Source organism: Betta splendens, chromosome 21 (assembly GCF_900634795.4).
Source record: "Betta splendens chromosome 21, fBetSpl5.4, whole genome shotgun sequence".
NCBI lineage: Eukaryota > Metazoa > Chordata > Actinopteri > Anabantiformes > Osphronemidae > Betta > Betta splendens.
In genome coordinates, this window is record NC_040899.1 from 15,113,794 (window position 1) to 15,129,292 (window position 15,499).

Sequence of the window (15,499 nt, forward strand, 5' to 3'; positions counted from 1 at the left end):
TTCAACAGAAGGCATGCGCTTTAGCTGGTGGAGCTGCTGAACGTGAAACAACCCGTTTCTGCTGACGCTGACTCTGTGCAGATATTTTACACCTCAAGCCAAATGTTAAGGTGCTGCAGGAGCAGCCTCTTAAAAAATAATGAGCACCTGCCTTGTGTTTGATGGTCAGACGCCCAGTGGTCCTGTCCCAGGTCGGATGACTCCCTCCATCTACAGGGTAACACGAGCCGGTTCCAGCCTCCTGCCAAAGCGAGGCAGCACCTAGGGGACCGGCCTGTTTCCATCCTCTGGGACCATGAGGCCCACTTCATTTACTCAAGCTGTTGTATTTAGCCACCTCCCTTCACCCGCTGGCCTCTCACCCTGCTCATGGTCAAAAGACACCGGCTCTGGATGTCTGCGGACCTGAGGCCTGTGCAGGTCAGGCCCACTACAGAGGGTTCCTGCAGAGGAACAACATCTTGTGCTTGTGTTAGTGCTCTCTGTTCAGGCTCCCAACCATGCATGCACAACAAGAACACCATGAAACGCCCTGATGGACACTTTTACAGGAAGAGGCTCAGTTTCTCCCAGTCCAGTTTAAAAACGTTCAGTCTGCTTTGTGTCTGCTACACACACAAAGCAGACTTAGTGAGTCTTTCAGTATCTTTCAGGACTTTCTTGATTTAAAACAACACCGACCTGCCAACGGGTTCAGGCTACATTCTGCGAAATTGCATTCGCCTGACCTGTAAACAGTAATTTCCCAGATTCCCCAAAGCTAACAAGCTTCCTCTCGTCTGTCTAATGGACTTGGCTGTTTTCCCACGCTATCAGCAGAAGGCAGGCTGGATGTTTTCATTAAGCTGAAGCCTGCCCTCGTCCCAGTTTCCTTTGCTGTCATGCAGAGGAACAAGATGGGGCTGATTAGACAGCGAGTGGCGCACGGCGCCTGTGGAGCATGTTTCTGGTCCTGCTCGACTCCGGAGCTGCTGCCTTCTCCAACAGAGTGACGCTGAGTCTAGGAGGCTCATATGTTATGGGATGTGATGATGAGGCTGCCACTTGCTCAAAACCACTACTAATCTTCTCAGTCATGAATGGAGATGATGCTCAGTTGCGTGAGGGTACTTTTATATTTTCCATATCAGACCCTCAGCATTAATGTTCAGCAGTGGACACTTTACTGCACAGGTGAATTAGTGTAACTTCTCCTCATCCAGAATATATTTGTGCCTCAAAAACATGAACACTGTGAAACCATGTGTGAAGACTGAGCAGAGTAAGAGCTCCATTGTTCTACTTTGTGCAGTGCACTAACGTATCAATGTTTTGAGGCCAAGTGCAGCTGACAGCGCCCTACAGCAGCCTCTCATTACTTACCAGTGGTGTGGAGCCAAACTTATTCAGGTCACCTGCAGCACACAGCCATGAGAAGCAGCAGCACATGTGGGCTTCTCTACACAAATCGGCCAAGGTGACTCAGGTAACGTAGGTTTCAGCCTGACTGGCCACATTGTGAAAAGCCAGAACACAGAACAGTCTGCATGTCAGCACCGGCCGGTTGGGGCAGCGGAGCGGCAGTAACCGGGCCGTACAGGGACTTCTAATTGGACAAGAGGGGGAGGGAGGCCATGGGTGGTGGAGGGAATGAACTCCTGAACTCTAGCATCTTGTGACATCAGTGTATGGATGCTTTGTTATGCTGGGATTCAGTGGGATGGCTTAGCGTAGAGGCTTTAAGCTCATATATATGTAATAATATGAGTAAAACTTACTGTCACATGTTTAACTACTGTAGGACTAAGAGAGAGACTCCATCCATGGAACAACAGAAAAAAAACTACTGCTGTGGAGCTCTGCTTTTTGTTAGTGTGGACATAAAACACGGGAGACAATGTACGTAAATATGAGTCTATATATATAATATGTATTTACATCCAGAGAATAAAACCAGCATTTACATTCAAACAGCAGTCAAATACAGTACACGTGAACAGAAACGAAGACATGATGTGTTCAGGAGCTGGTTCTCAGTCTCACTATAATCATACATCACACACTGCATATGTAATGAGTTGTGGTTGCTGCTGGATGTCTACAATAGATTTATGAAAACTAATGATTCATCTGAAAATGTCTGGACGTGGAACACAATCTACACATTTGTCATTAACACTGTCCAGTGGAATAATAGTTGCACGCACGCACGCACGCACGCACGCAGCGGTGACAAGTGATGCAGTAATAACTGACCCCCTTGTTAAATCACACAAGTACAACAAACAGCTCATTTACCAGTGTTCCACACACACACACACACACACACACACACACACACACACACACACACACACACACACACACACACACACACACACGCACACGCACACGCGCACACGCGTGCACACACACACACACACACACACACACACACACACACACACACACACACACACACACACACACACACACACACACACACACACACACACACCAGCCACTTGGTTGAATGCTTCTAACTATGATGTCCTCATAAATACAGTCCACGTTTATTGAAAATCATGCTCACACATATGTACAAACACCCACATTCACGCGTTGGACTCCTCTGTTCAGAAAAATATTTACACCAGGTTCCAGCTACTCATGTTCTAGCGCGTGGACCATGTGTAGCCATCATTTAAAATGCAACAGTGAAGGTTTGAACGAACGACGACACAGCTTCAGCTAAATGTAAATGCTTCACAGAGAACCGCTCTGCTCCGTGATGTTGCACAGCTTGGTTTGAGGCCTGTTCACGTGGAAGGACATGGACTCCTGCTGGTTGTGTGTCGCTTCCTTTTGTCTCTGAATCGTAAGGCTGATGGGAATGTGATGGCGTTGTGTTCACGGAGCCAGGTCTTTGAACGTAACTGGTACATTCAAGGGTTGGAGCACGTGTGAGGTGGTGATGGCCTCAGTTACAGCCTGGCATGGGTTTAAATGTCCACTTGAACACACTCATGGCTTCTGGAAAATCATCAGCATTTACTGCACATCGGCACAAACTCAGCAAATGACTGAAGGACAGCTGTGTGTGTGAAGCTGGTTGTTGAGAGAAAGACAGTCAGTGGATACAGTAGCTGCACGGACTCTTCTGTTGTCACCGCTAAACTAGAATGTGAAACACTAACGTAACCTTAATATGTCACCAAGGTTCTGTGCGGAAATAGAAAAACCAACGGAGGCAGGATTTGGCTCTCGCTAAGTCTGTTTGTGCCCAGCGCGTCTCCGGCTCGCAAAGGGGCAAAATGAATCCATTTAAAAGGAAAAATTTGGGGAGATTGCGTCCCAGTCCAAGTGAAGTGGATCAGTTGTAGACACTAGCACATGAAGCCCCCACTCCCAGCATGGTTAAAGGGTGAGGGTCCGTCCTGCAGGGCCGCGAACGGAGGGGGGGGTTGGGGGCGGTGATGTCCTGGGGCCATGGACCTCCACGCGCTGCAGACCTCACTGTGGCCTCAGGCAAACGGGCCGTCTGACTTCAGGACCGACACGTCGGCGTCGGACCAGCCCTTGCCGTTCATGTGCTCCGTGTTACTGTCGATGCTGTAGCAGCCCTGGACCTCGGTGATGGAGGAAGCCGTGTAGGAGGCCGAGCGCATGGCGTCCGAGTGGTTTCCCACGCTGCTGCCGAACTGGATCTGATACTGGTTCCAGTGCCTCCGCAAAACCGCTTGGACCTGAGAACAGGAACCAGCGTGAGCCTCTGTTTTTAAGCAGAATGTCGTGTGATACACTCAGTATGAGACCGTGTTTGTATTTTGTACACTAGGCTGTACAGGTTCCTGTATTCGAGGTGGTAACAAGGCTCATTATAAAAGGTTCTGCTCACACATGGCAGAGTTTACAGCAGTAAAGCTCCTCCATCTGTTAACCAGCTATTTTGTATGTAGCACAGGCTGCGTGTAAAGCCCCAGAGGACGGGGCCTGCTCTAACTGACGACCCTGCACAGGAAGCCTGTCTGCATCTGCTCACAAAGGGACACGTGGACGTGGAAGTAAATGGAACATCCCACTTACTTCTCCGTTGAAAAAGCAGAAGATGGTGGCCACCAGCAGACCCTGGAATGGAAGAACAAAACAAACACGCAGTCAGTTGCTGTACACCATGTATTGCTGTGATGTTGGGAAACTTGCTGATCCAGCTGTTGCTCAAGACATTCAGTGTCCACTGCCAGGGTCAGGGTACTGCCGGGCCAGAACACATGATCACACACACCACATCGCACGCATGTGGCTGCACGTAATCATGAACCCTGCCAGAAAACGGAAGTTTGTGTGTGGACAGTGCGTCTGAGTCCACGCAGCTCTCACCTGGTAATGCATTAGTATGTGCATGATGTAGTCGTATATCTCGGAGGAGACCCGTCCGGAGGGGTGGTAGGGGAGCAGGACGTACTGAATCCCCAGAAGAGGCACCAGGATAAGAGTGGCTCTGACTGCCTTCATGTAAAGACTTGACTCGGCCTGATGGGTCACCTTCAGTTTGGTGATGAGCACGCGGACGATGTTCAGCAGGAAGAATAGGTTGACCTGGGCCGACACAGAGAGGAAGGCGTCGCTTTAAAGGAAATGCACTGTTCACGACCACACAGGACTCGTAAAGTACAAACTGCACCAAAAGCTTCTGAACATGAAACCTGGACATTCCATCAGTTGTTTGCAGATGAGAGAGTCTCAGGGGACCATTTTTCTCTGAAGCACGCATGCTTATGCTGATTAGGTGAATTCCTAGACTGCAACGTGGGCCTGGGGACCGGTGGGTAGATCACACGATCAGATGCTGTGTTATGCTTACAGACCCCCCACGGTGTCCACTCGCAGAAGAAAAAGGCCGCTTGTTGTTGCTCATTGTGCAACATGAGAAATGTGGAAGACATCAGCTCAGTTTGTTTAAGAAAAGCAGAGTTTTCATCATTGGCTTTGCTGTAACAGGACTGTGAAAACAGGACTTAGCCTTCGTACCACGAGAGCAGCACAGATGGGGCCGTGGATGATGTAGAGCAGCGATGTTTTGGAGCTGATCCAGCAGCTGAGGAGGACAAAAGAGAGAGGAGCAGCTTTCCTCAGTTATTGTGTGCATGAAGAGCAGAAGACAAGCTGACAGACGGTTACACTCAATGTTTCTGTGGTAAAAGACTGCTGTAAACTAAGCCAATATTCACAATCACAATGAAATCCTGACATCAAACGTAGCTACACAAGTTCAGGTTGGCTTGTAGTGGCCCAGGTCTGGGAAGGCTAGGTTAGCATTAGAACCATGTCCAACCCACAAAGCACAAACCCACTTACTTGTCGTTGTAGTAGTAGCTTCTAGCAATCGCATGGATGGAAGCCGGAAGCAGAGGGAAGCCTGAAAGGAGCAGGAGTCAGACAGCGGTTTGATTTGATCATCATCATATCGCTTCACCTGCTGAGCGGCGACTTCAACCCACCCCAGCCCAGGAGGTAGTACCACATCAGGTGCTGCTTCTCAGCAAACACAGCCACCACAATGAGCGTGTGCAGGTAGATCCCCTCGCACAGCATCCAGAAGTAGTTGCAGCAGAACAGGTAGAGATGTATGAACTGGGACACTTTGCAGCTCGTCTGAGGAAGAGGAACACGCATGTGGCAAACGCTCGCACCAGGCAGTAACACTGTGGCTCATCTGCAACACTCACTGGGTTGCTCTGCACCAGCTCCTGGTTGTTGGCCACTGCCGTCAACAAGATGATGGTGACCACAGAGTTTAAGACGAACGAGAAGAAGAGGTTTTTATGGAGTGTGATCCTCTGGCAGCTTAGACTCCTGCAAAAAGAAGGCAGGAATATTAAACTAGCGCCGAGTGCCTGTGCAGCACGTTACTCTCTAGTGTGTGGCTCACTTGAAATGGAAGAAGATTCCAAGCGAGATGATGAGCGAGGTCAGAGACAGCCCATGTCCTATGAGGGCTAAGTAGAATAGATTTATCGCGGTCTAGATGGAAACGAAGGACAGATTAGATTATGTGGATCTTCAAATGGCCAAACATTTAGACAATGGACAATTAGTGTCGCCAGGATGTTTCTTTATGGTCCATACTGTAAATACACATGTGCCATAGGAAAACTCATATCCTTCCACTCATAGCACCAATCGCACATCTACTTCAGGATGTTGGTAAAACTGGGTCTGAATTATGTTGGTATTACAGAGAGGAAGTGGATGAATACTGGGAACTGTGGGTTAAAACATAATAAAAGCATAGCTGCAGCTTCTTCATACAGAACATTTGAGTCAATAGAAGCTAGACATTTATGCCCTGGTAGTTTTTCTTTATTCTGTGTGTTTGGACTACGTGAGTTAGATGCCTTATGCATCACTCTGTCATTTAGCCATTGTCCCTGCCGTCCTGTGAGTTACCCACCACTCTTCTCTCCGTGGTGTGCTCAGTGCAGAGCGTGTAGTTGCTCCACGTCCGGTTGCTCTCCGGATGCTGGAACCACTGACCGCTGTCGGTGCAAATCTTTGAAACCATCTCTGCAGGTAAAAGGCGACAGATGTGAGGTCACACTGGGTCCAACCTGGCCTGGTACAGTAGCTCAATAGGTAGAGACCCCCCAGAGGGCCCGTGTGTGGCTGATCACTGCCAGTTTAACAACTTAATGTTCCAGTTGAGTCAAACCCAATCCTACCGCTTCTTAGTCTCACCTAATCCCATGAACCTCTAATAAACGGACATGTTAAACTGTCAAACCTAATATTGAGTCTGGAAGCTTTGGTGACATTGAGATATTTGAGCCAGAAGCTCAACTACTGTTATTCAGCTGGTCTTATTATATGAAGGGCCTTCACTCTTAACAACAAACAAGAGAAAACCTCAGGACAACTTGGTATCTGCTGCATGAACCAAAGACTCACCTGAAGGGTCAAAATCCTGGAAATAGTCTGGACAATGCTGCTCCGAGACGACTCCGGCCTTGGTATCGTCCCAACACAGCCAGCCGTCCCACGTGCGATTACACACGGCCTCTGAAACCAATCCCCTACAGAGTTAGGGGCCGTTCTGCTGCTTCTGAACTCTCAGACGCAGCACAAATACCTTGTCTGCTCTCGGTGTTGTCCTTCATTATCTTCTGGTAGCACTCAAACTGTGCCGTGACAATGGTGTTCCTGGTCAGACCGAACTCATGGTACACGCTGGCCGACTGCTGCTCCTGCGTCTTGTTCACCTCCAAACTGGCCGTCACAAAAACCTGCACAGACGACGCGTATCAGATAGTACCAAATGAATCAGTTCACAAATCAATAATCATTAGGGCCAACCTGAGTCAGGTTAAACAGCAGCAGAGCAACTGTCCAGCTCCTGTCCATCGTTCCACTGGCCCTCTGACAGCAGGCTGAGGATCTGCTGGGCAGAACAATGAACGAGTCACTATGAAGTTCTCTGCACTCGCTTCTGGTGGAGGCAGCTGCCACTCTGAGCTTAGTGATGGCGAGTATGTGAATGGTTGGTGTGAGTGAACCAGGAAAGAAATAAGCCTAAAGCCTCCATCTGATTGAGTCCATCTATTAGATGTTCTCCAAACAGTGACATCAAAGCTCAAAATTCTAGTTGAGAACACCAAACATCTCTAATGGAGAGATCAAGTACACAACCACAAACAGTTGATTTTATCTGCTGGCATCCCCGGAGGCGCTTCAGGGTCGGAGCCCGGAGATCCTAGCACCGTGTCTCTGTTTGCTTTAGTGTGATGAGCGTAGAAATGCCGGGTGTGGCTCAGACACAGCTGATGCAGAGTCGCTGGGACGTTGCATAGCAGAAGAAACAAGAGTGAAGGGGAAAGATCTCCCTCAGGTTGAACACGGCTCCACAGAGATACGAGGCTGTTTAGTCTTCAGACTTAGACGTTTCCTTTGTGTCTTCCATCATCTGATAGCAGTGGGGCAGTCTCCTGCCCTCTGGAACTATAACATGTCCACAGGAACCAGGGTGACATATACATGACACGCAGCAGTGGACTATTGAAGGTAAAATGTAGTAAGAGACGAGACCAGATCATCAACGTCATGATCATGACGTTAAAATGAATGGGTCAAACCTGAAGGACCTACAGCTGAAGGTAGAAAACAAACAGGCACAATTCAGACTTCCTTCATATCAATGAACCACACAAAGAGAACACACCAGCCTGATTCCAAACTCTGGGAACCCGGACTACGTTTGAACCCAGAAGCACATCGATCTCAGTTTTGACTTATGGTTCTACAAACGCTGTGCAAGGTTAGTACTGAGCTACAGTAAAAGAACCGACCCTGGATTTTTCCAGAGACCAGAGGCACCGGCTGAGAGCCTGCACAGGTCTGGTCCCAGTTAACAACACACACACACACACACACACACACACACACACACACACACACACACACACACACACACACACACACACACACACACACACACACACACACACACACACACAAAGCATCTGTCCTGTCAGGTATCAATGGAGAACAGATGTTACACATGCTTTTAGAAAAAAAATTACATTAGGTTCATTCTCATCACGCGGTGCTGTAGCTTCACAGTCATTCACAGTCACACTCTGCAGTTGAACTGCTCATATCCAGCACTTCTGCATAAAGACAGACTTAGAATTTGTGTTTAACAAAGCTAATCCTCCTTTAAACCCAGAGCAGAGAGAGCAGCTGTTTCACTCCCGGCTGCCTGCTGTGCTGTGTTTCGAACCTTATAGATGCAAAACAGACATCACACAGTTACAGCTTTATCATTGACAGCAATTAGATTTACATTGAAACAACACATCTTTTTATGAGAGTCTGTGTTCACCAGGATTCAACTGACTCTACAATAATACAGTACTACATGTTTGTGGTCAAATCACACAAACTCAAGGTGTCGTTCTGGGCTCCGTCAGCAGCGATGTCATGAAAACACATCAGGAAAACAAGGGACACTGATCTAAATTCTGCAAGTGACACAAACATTTGTTTTTGCTATGTATGTTCTACATAGAGACTTCAGCCTCCACAGAGCCTTGATCGCTAAGCTGTTCTGGGTTGATCTACCCCAACCAGAACCAGTGTTAACTGTGGGTGGTCCACTATTATCTGTAGTACCTGTGAGTGGATCACACAAGTGCTTAGTCATGTCCACTTTGCATAGGGATGACATCACCCGTTCCATCCACAGCCTGTAGAAACGGGCCTGGTGCAGAGCAGCCATTGTCCTCCTGTGGCTCCAGCTTCAGCCTTGTTCTGCTCAGTAGCTTTTGGATATTCATAGACTCTGACAGCGGCCTAAACGTCAGGACTGTCTCTGTCTGTACCAGGGTGTGGGCTCTGACCAGAGCTCAGGCATTGATATGATCATTTTGAGTTGAGGATGAGCTGGATGATGTCAGATCTATCAGGAGTCTAAGTGGTGAAGATGGAACCATGGAGTGGAACCAGCAGAGGAACCCAGTCAGGGCGGATGTCAGCATACACAGAGCAGCCTCGCTCTCGAACCGTTAGATGCAGTACCATGACATGAAGGAGCCAGCTCCCAGTTGAACAAGCAGGACACTCGCCCGTTTAGTCAAAGTTCACATGACTAAAACACAAAAGCCATTCAATTCATGTCGCTTCTTCAAATTAATTAATCTACGGAACCAAACTCTAAGCTCTGCTGTAACAGTGACACTGTCTCATTAGCGACGAACAGAAGCAGCCTTGTCCAGCACTGCTCCATTCAGTTCCCACATACAGTGTCAGTGGGCCAAGCAGAGGCTGGGACGACCGCAGAACATGGTCACAGAATTCCTCCTCTAGAATCTAGTCAGGAAACGGGCTCCATGTCAACAGGGTTCCAGCAAAAACATCTAGATGTGTAGGTGTTCGCCGTAAGGAACCTAAGGTCTGGTTGAAGAGCTGACGTTGATCAGACCCATCACGGTGGAGGCTGTGCCATAGGCTCAGGTGGAATGGGATGAAGTCTAAAGGTCTTCACTGTTTGGATCTATTGAACAGAGTTCGCTGACTGAGCACCAGGCTGAAGGTGAACTCAGGGTTCGGTCATGTCTGTGGCTTCAGGCTCCAGTCACAAAGGATTTTCATCCAAGTATAGGAAACTCTACTATAACTACAATTTGACCTATGCTGCTTCGTTCACATATACAGTACGTCCGAGCCCCTGAGAACAGCGTCGCTCTGAGTGGAATAGCTGCATTCCATAAATCATAAATGCGTATCCACCTCAAAAATCATAAAATCATCCCTATCCAGATGATTCTGGGGCCAAGTGCACGTCTGTTATGATAAAAAGCAACTGACGTTAGCGAGCGCAGGCCATGAGAACAGGCCTCGTGTGAACCTCCACGTTGCCAAGGGCATCGCCAGATGTCAGCGAAACAATAACAATCCCACACAGATGTGAAGGAGGAGCGGTCCGCGTTTGCGTTAACGTGGAGCAGTTGCGCTCCGGCGGTCGGGATGCCTGAGCGTTCACGTCACTGCGGCCACGCCCGCGCTGCCATCATGCCAGCGTCTGAGGGCCGGCAGATGGATCCACTCAGAGCTAACCCGGTGCTGAAACAAGGCCGCGCCGTAACTGTCGCAGATGAGGATGATGATGATGAGGATGGAGGCTCATGCTGGTGCCGCTGAGCGCTGGTGTGATGTCATCAGGGTCGTCGCTGATCGCTGCCTGGCATTTACAGGAGCATCCCTGGTTCCGCTCTTTCTACAGCTTCACCTTTACCTCAAAGTCCCCATGTGCAGCCTCAACCTTAGTATTGACTTACATTATTTAGTGCGTGCAGCCATAACATCCCTGACGTCTCCTTATATTTGCGACTGCTACTTGAAACAGCAGCATGTGATTCTGTGTCACAGGACCTGCTCACATCCGTCTCAGCTCACCTTTGTGCCAACCTGCTGCCAGGTGTCCTGCGTTCCTGCGATTCCTAGCCCATTAGCACCATTAAAACCTTCTGGCAGCGTCTCACGTTGAGCCCGGTCCAGGCTGAGCTCCTGCCGGGACCAATTAGAGAATATAAAGGTGGTACAACATGGCTGAGAAGAGTCAAAGACCGCAGGAAACGGACGCTGGACACATGAACCACATGATGTGACACTGCAACACAGGTGAACTGTGAAATGGAAGGGGCTCCGACTCTTCGTGTGAAGAAGCTGCAAACACAGCAGCCATCGACTGTGGCTGGATGGTCTTCATGCTAAGAAAGCGCAGCTTCGCTTCCAAGCATTTGCTTCCATTCAACAGTTGGTTCATATTAGTTTCGATTGTTTCAGTCTATTGGTGGTTCTTCGTTAAGAAGGTTGTGGTTCTGCCACAACCCTCTCACACACACACACACACAAGCAGGACTTGAACGTGTTCTGATTGTTTCTGAGGCTCATCCTGTGAATAAATCATGATTTCAGTTATTTGAAATTGATGAGTCAGCGGCACCTCCAGTGTGGGAGCTTCAGCTTGGCCTGTGCTGCTGAACGGATCCGTCCACTTGTTTTGGATCGACTCCTGCTGCAGCCAAACGTCTCCTTGTACCTGGAAAACCTGCTGCCGCGTGAACAGCTGCATCTCTGAACCTGAATTATTATCAGTCTTAATGACAAAGTGACTGGAGCTGTTACCAGCCCCTCTGTGGCTCAGCCAGGGTTTGGACGGAGCGATGGGACCGCTGACGGGATCGCTGATGGGCCCGCTGAGCCTGAACCTGGGCTCAGTGCCGACAGCACTCAGGCTCATTCCACCAGTTCTTTCCACGATGGGGACACATTTCCACAGGTTTTTCTTTGTCCTGTGCTTTAAGTGCCCGCCTGTCTGGCAGCTCACACTGAGTGAGTGCACTCAGTGTCTGAGATGTTCCTGTTTTTGTGTCATGTTTGGTTTTCAGTCTTTCAACTGGCATCCAGCTGCACGTCAGGGCCTTTAGGCCACATCTGATTTGAATGCCTGTTTACATCCTTCTGATTTGATTTGGAAACAAGGAAATGGTTGTTCATAGCTGTGAGTTTCATCCGGCCGAGTCCATTAGAAACCTGGAATGTATCCTCTGGAGCCTCTACTCCTCCCTATGGGCAAGGTCATGCTATCCATCTAAATATTTCCCAAACGCAACATGACACTTGCATTATGTGTGTTACTAGGAGAAGTAAACATGTGAGGCCGAGAAGGTTAACATCTACACAATTTTACATACAGGGAGGTTCCTTTCTTATATAAAGTGAGAGTTGCATCCAGTCGATGCTGGTCCGGGGTCTCACATGGGGTCTTCCAGAGCCGGTGTGAGTCTTTCCTTGATGGCATCCATGACAAAAATAACCCTGGAGCTGGAAGCCAAGAAGAATCCACCATGTGCTGAGGGCTATTCACGTCATTCCCAAGCGGATCCAGTTACTCTGGTGTTGTGTAACAAAAACACTGCGCCTCCAAACCTGAATGTAAGGATTTGGATGGTTGTCTGTCTGAAGCATGAAGTAGGCTACAACTAATGCTCATCCTAAATAGCTGTGCCAGTTATTTGGTCATTGATGCTCATTAGTGTATGGACTATATTAATTAAAAGTCAGTTCCTTAGTAGTGTTTTCAACAAACCCTATTTGAAAAGGTTTGGCTCTAAACAAGACTTTTTATGAAAACAGTTGATGCAGTTAATAATCATCCAGCCAGCTAACCTATGGCAACAGCTCGTCCTGACCAGCATCTAGATTATGGATTCATTAATAAACCCATTAGGTCATCAACCTGCTGCATGTGTGAAAAAAAAGAAACTGTATAAAATACAAAGGGTGCTGTTTAGACAAGACGTCTGGGTTGAAACACCTCAAATTAAGAAGGATGCTAATGTGGCTAATGCTACAATGTGGTGCTGTGTGCTGCTGCTGCTGATGATGACGTGAGCTGAGGCTGCATGAGCTGCTCTCTTTGCTAAGTTTTTTACCACCAGCATTCATTCCCTTACACCTGAGCGGCGAGGTTCAGCGCTTTGCATCTCCATGCATTTAGCTCAGCGACGGCAGAACTGCTTCAGAGGCCCAACTCAGCCTCTCTCCACTTCGCTGTGCCTGCAGCTCGCTGTGGCAGCCGCTGCAAAGACATGCTGCCTGTGAACAGCAGCCGCCACGCACCCAGCCGGGTTCACTGTTAACTGAGAAGGACGCAGGGAGAAAGTGGAAAAGATGCGTGAACAGCTTCCATGTGGCTGAAAGTGAAGCGAGAGCAGAGAAGCATATGAGAATGTAAAGAATGGGAATTTATAGATACACGGAGCATCGGTGTCGCCAGGAGCCCATTGAGCAGCACTGATTCATGAAGGGTTAACTCTCACCGGCGTGTGTTTGCAGTGTCCACTCACAGTGTTTACTCACAAAAACATCAGCCATGGAGAGGAGGTCAGAAACAGTTGGTCTGGATGCATCACCTATGGAGCAGGAAGAGACCGAACCGTGCACACGTTCAGCCGCTGGACTCTGCAGTACACACGCACGACGGCTTGAAGTGAAATGTGATGGATTGCATGATATCCCCACTGCACAATCAGCTTATGTACTTAGTGTCGCGTCACAGAGTCATGTGACCGTGCCGCCAACCGTGGACGGTGGAGTAGGAGGCAGCAGAGCAGCCTCAGCCGGTGGTTTCAGTAAATGAACTCAGGGTCAACAGCCAACATTCAAACGGGCAAAAGATAAAGAAATAAAATGTCCACGTAGAAGCTGCTCCGTGGTTAAACTCACACGAGCAACAAGTGGCAGCTGCTGCAAACAAACACAGGCTGAGTGGAAGGCCCTCGGAGCCGTGTCGCTGAACAAACAGCAGCAGCGGCCACAGACAGGAGCTGTTCTCAGGGCGTCACACGCTCGCTTCTCACCGCTTTGGTCACTCTGTCCTAAGTTTATTAGAGTCTGGAATAATTGTGCTGTGAAAGGTGGCGTGCGTCAGCATCGCAGACGCCCAAGTCTCAGCATCGTCCTTTCTAAATTGTGCAGTAACTCTTGTAACAGGCGCTGCTCAACATCCGAGGCTCCACCCTCTGTGATCGGCTGAAAACACCACCACCCGCGAGTGGTTTGACTGTGGAAGAGCGGATCAGCACACAATTCACCTGCAGACCTGCAGACAGACCGACCAGCTGATCAACAGCAACACCAAGGTATTACAGACTAACTCAGTCTGGGTGTAGAGTCATGACAGGAAGCAGCTGCAAAAAAGCCCAAACCGTCCCTTTAAGATGAATCCAGCTGTTTTTGACTCGATCCAAATTAAATGTAACGATGATGGGCCTATAATCATTTGGTGAGTTTGTTCAACTTCACCTACAGCATCAACACAGAAACATGTGTTGGACGTTATGTAAAAGCAGCATCTGGCAGTTGGATGGACTCGGGGTAATAGCTGCTGATCTCCATTCACAGCTACAGAGCAGCCCGCAGCACCACGCTGTCCAACGCGATGCGGTGCAACAAAGACCGCGTCCAGAAACTGCTGCGCTTCTCAGACCCACGAGCTCCGCCGCATCCTCCCTGCGCGTAACGTCGTCATCGTGTCTTCGAACCCATCATCATTCATACGGACTGTGCCTCGATTCACTGCTCAGCCCACGAACTTCCAGGCTCTGTTCTTATGTAACCATGCAGATGATTTAGAACCACGGTAACCACCGCCGACACCAAAGCGTCGACGCTGAATGGATCAGAACCGCTGACGCGTTCCAGCCCAGTCCACATTCTGCGCGTTCGTACCAACGTATGGACCGGACGCGGAGCCGAGTCTGGAGAGGTTCGCATCGATCCCTTCACGTGAACCAACAACCTGAACGCATCGGCGGCGGAGCCCGCATAGCTCCAAGCATATGAGCCACGCATGTGCGTGGTCCACGCATTCACAGCTCAGGTTCCAACGCACATTCCTCGGCTTTGTAATCCCCGCACATACTGCCGAGCTGACCTCAATAACCACAACGACGGACACGCTCCGCTTGGGGTCTACTCACTGATTTCAGCGCGTCCTCCCACGGAGGGTCCGAGCAGCGGTGTGAAGTGGAGTCAAGTCCCGGCAGCCTCCGAAGCGTCTCCCTTGCCGTGCGTCGGCGCAGACTCGAACGCACTGGGCTCCGGCGCTCGCTGAGCGCAGCTGAAGCGGCTGTCAGGCTGACGTTGGAGGCAACCCACTACTTCCTGTTACATCACGGCGCGGCCACAGCTGAGGAGCTCTCCTCTGGTTCGCCCATCACCTCCCACGGTAACGCACACGCTCTGTGCTTTTCGGACCAATCCAGAAGCTGCTCACGGTCGCGTCTCACCGTTCATGAAGCTCCTCGGTTCTACGATAATTACCCTCCAGTAATCAGTCACCAGTCGTCACCACTGATCAGTATAAGACATGACCAGATGTTTGTAAAGCAGTTTGCCTTGTTTAGGTTGGATACGGAGAAGATACATCGAACACTAAGACTATACAGTACGTCACATTGATGTTCATGTTACAGTAAGA

The 15,499-nt window shown here is 49.2% G+C and overlaps 1 protein-coding gene across 3 annotated transcripts; it reads right to left on the reverse strand.

Moving 5' to 3' along the window:
- Nucleotides 1–1,879: 1,879 nt before the first annotated feature.
- calcrla (calcitonin receptor-like a) lies at nucleotides 1,880–15,268 on the reverse strand. Of its 3 annotated transcripts, none has more exons than XM_029137264.3 (13): nucleotides 15,000–15,268; nucleotides 7,312–7,396; nucleotides 7,088–7,241; nucleotides 6,907–7,017; nucleotides 6,413–6,525; nucleotides 5,891–5,982; nucleotides 5,688–5,814; nucleotides 5,460–5,613; nucleotides 5,317–5,377; nucleotides 4,990–5,056; nucleotides 4,339–4,557; nucleotides 4,045–4,086; nucleotides 1,880–3,704 (listed from the first exon to the last, which is right to left on the reverse strand). In XM_029137264.3, the coding sequence occupies exons 2-13, from the start codon at nucleotides 7,357–7,359 to the stop codon at nucleotides 3,483–3,485; spliced, it is 1,410 nt and encodes a 469-aa protein (XP_028993097.1). In that variant the 5' UTR covers nucleotides 7,360–7,396; nucleotides 15,000–15,268; the 3' UTR covers nucleotides 1,880–3,482. The 3 variants fall into 3 exon arrangements, with proteins under 3 accessions (XP_028993097.1, XP_028993096.1, XP_055361344.1); XM_029137263.3 differs by having other exon boundaries at nucleotides 7,312–7,393; nucleotides 15,000–15,267; XM_055505369.1 differs by lacking the exon at nucleotides 15,000–15,268 and adding an exon at nucleotides 10,909–14,971 and having other exon boundaries at nucleotides 7,312–7,393.
- Between the last annotated feature and the right edge of the window lie 231 nt (nucleotides 15,269–15,499).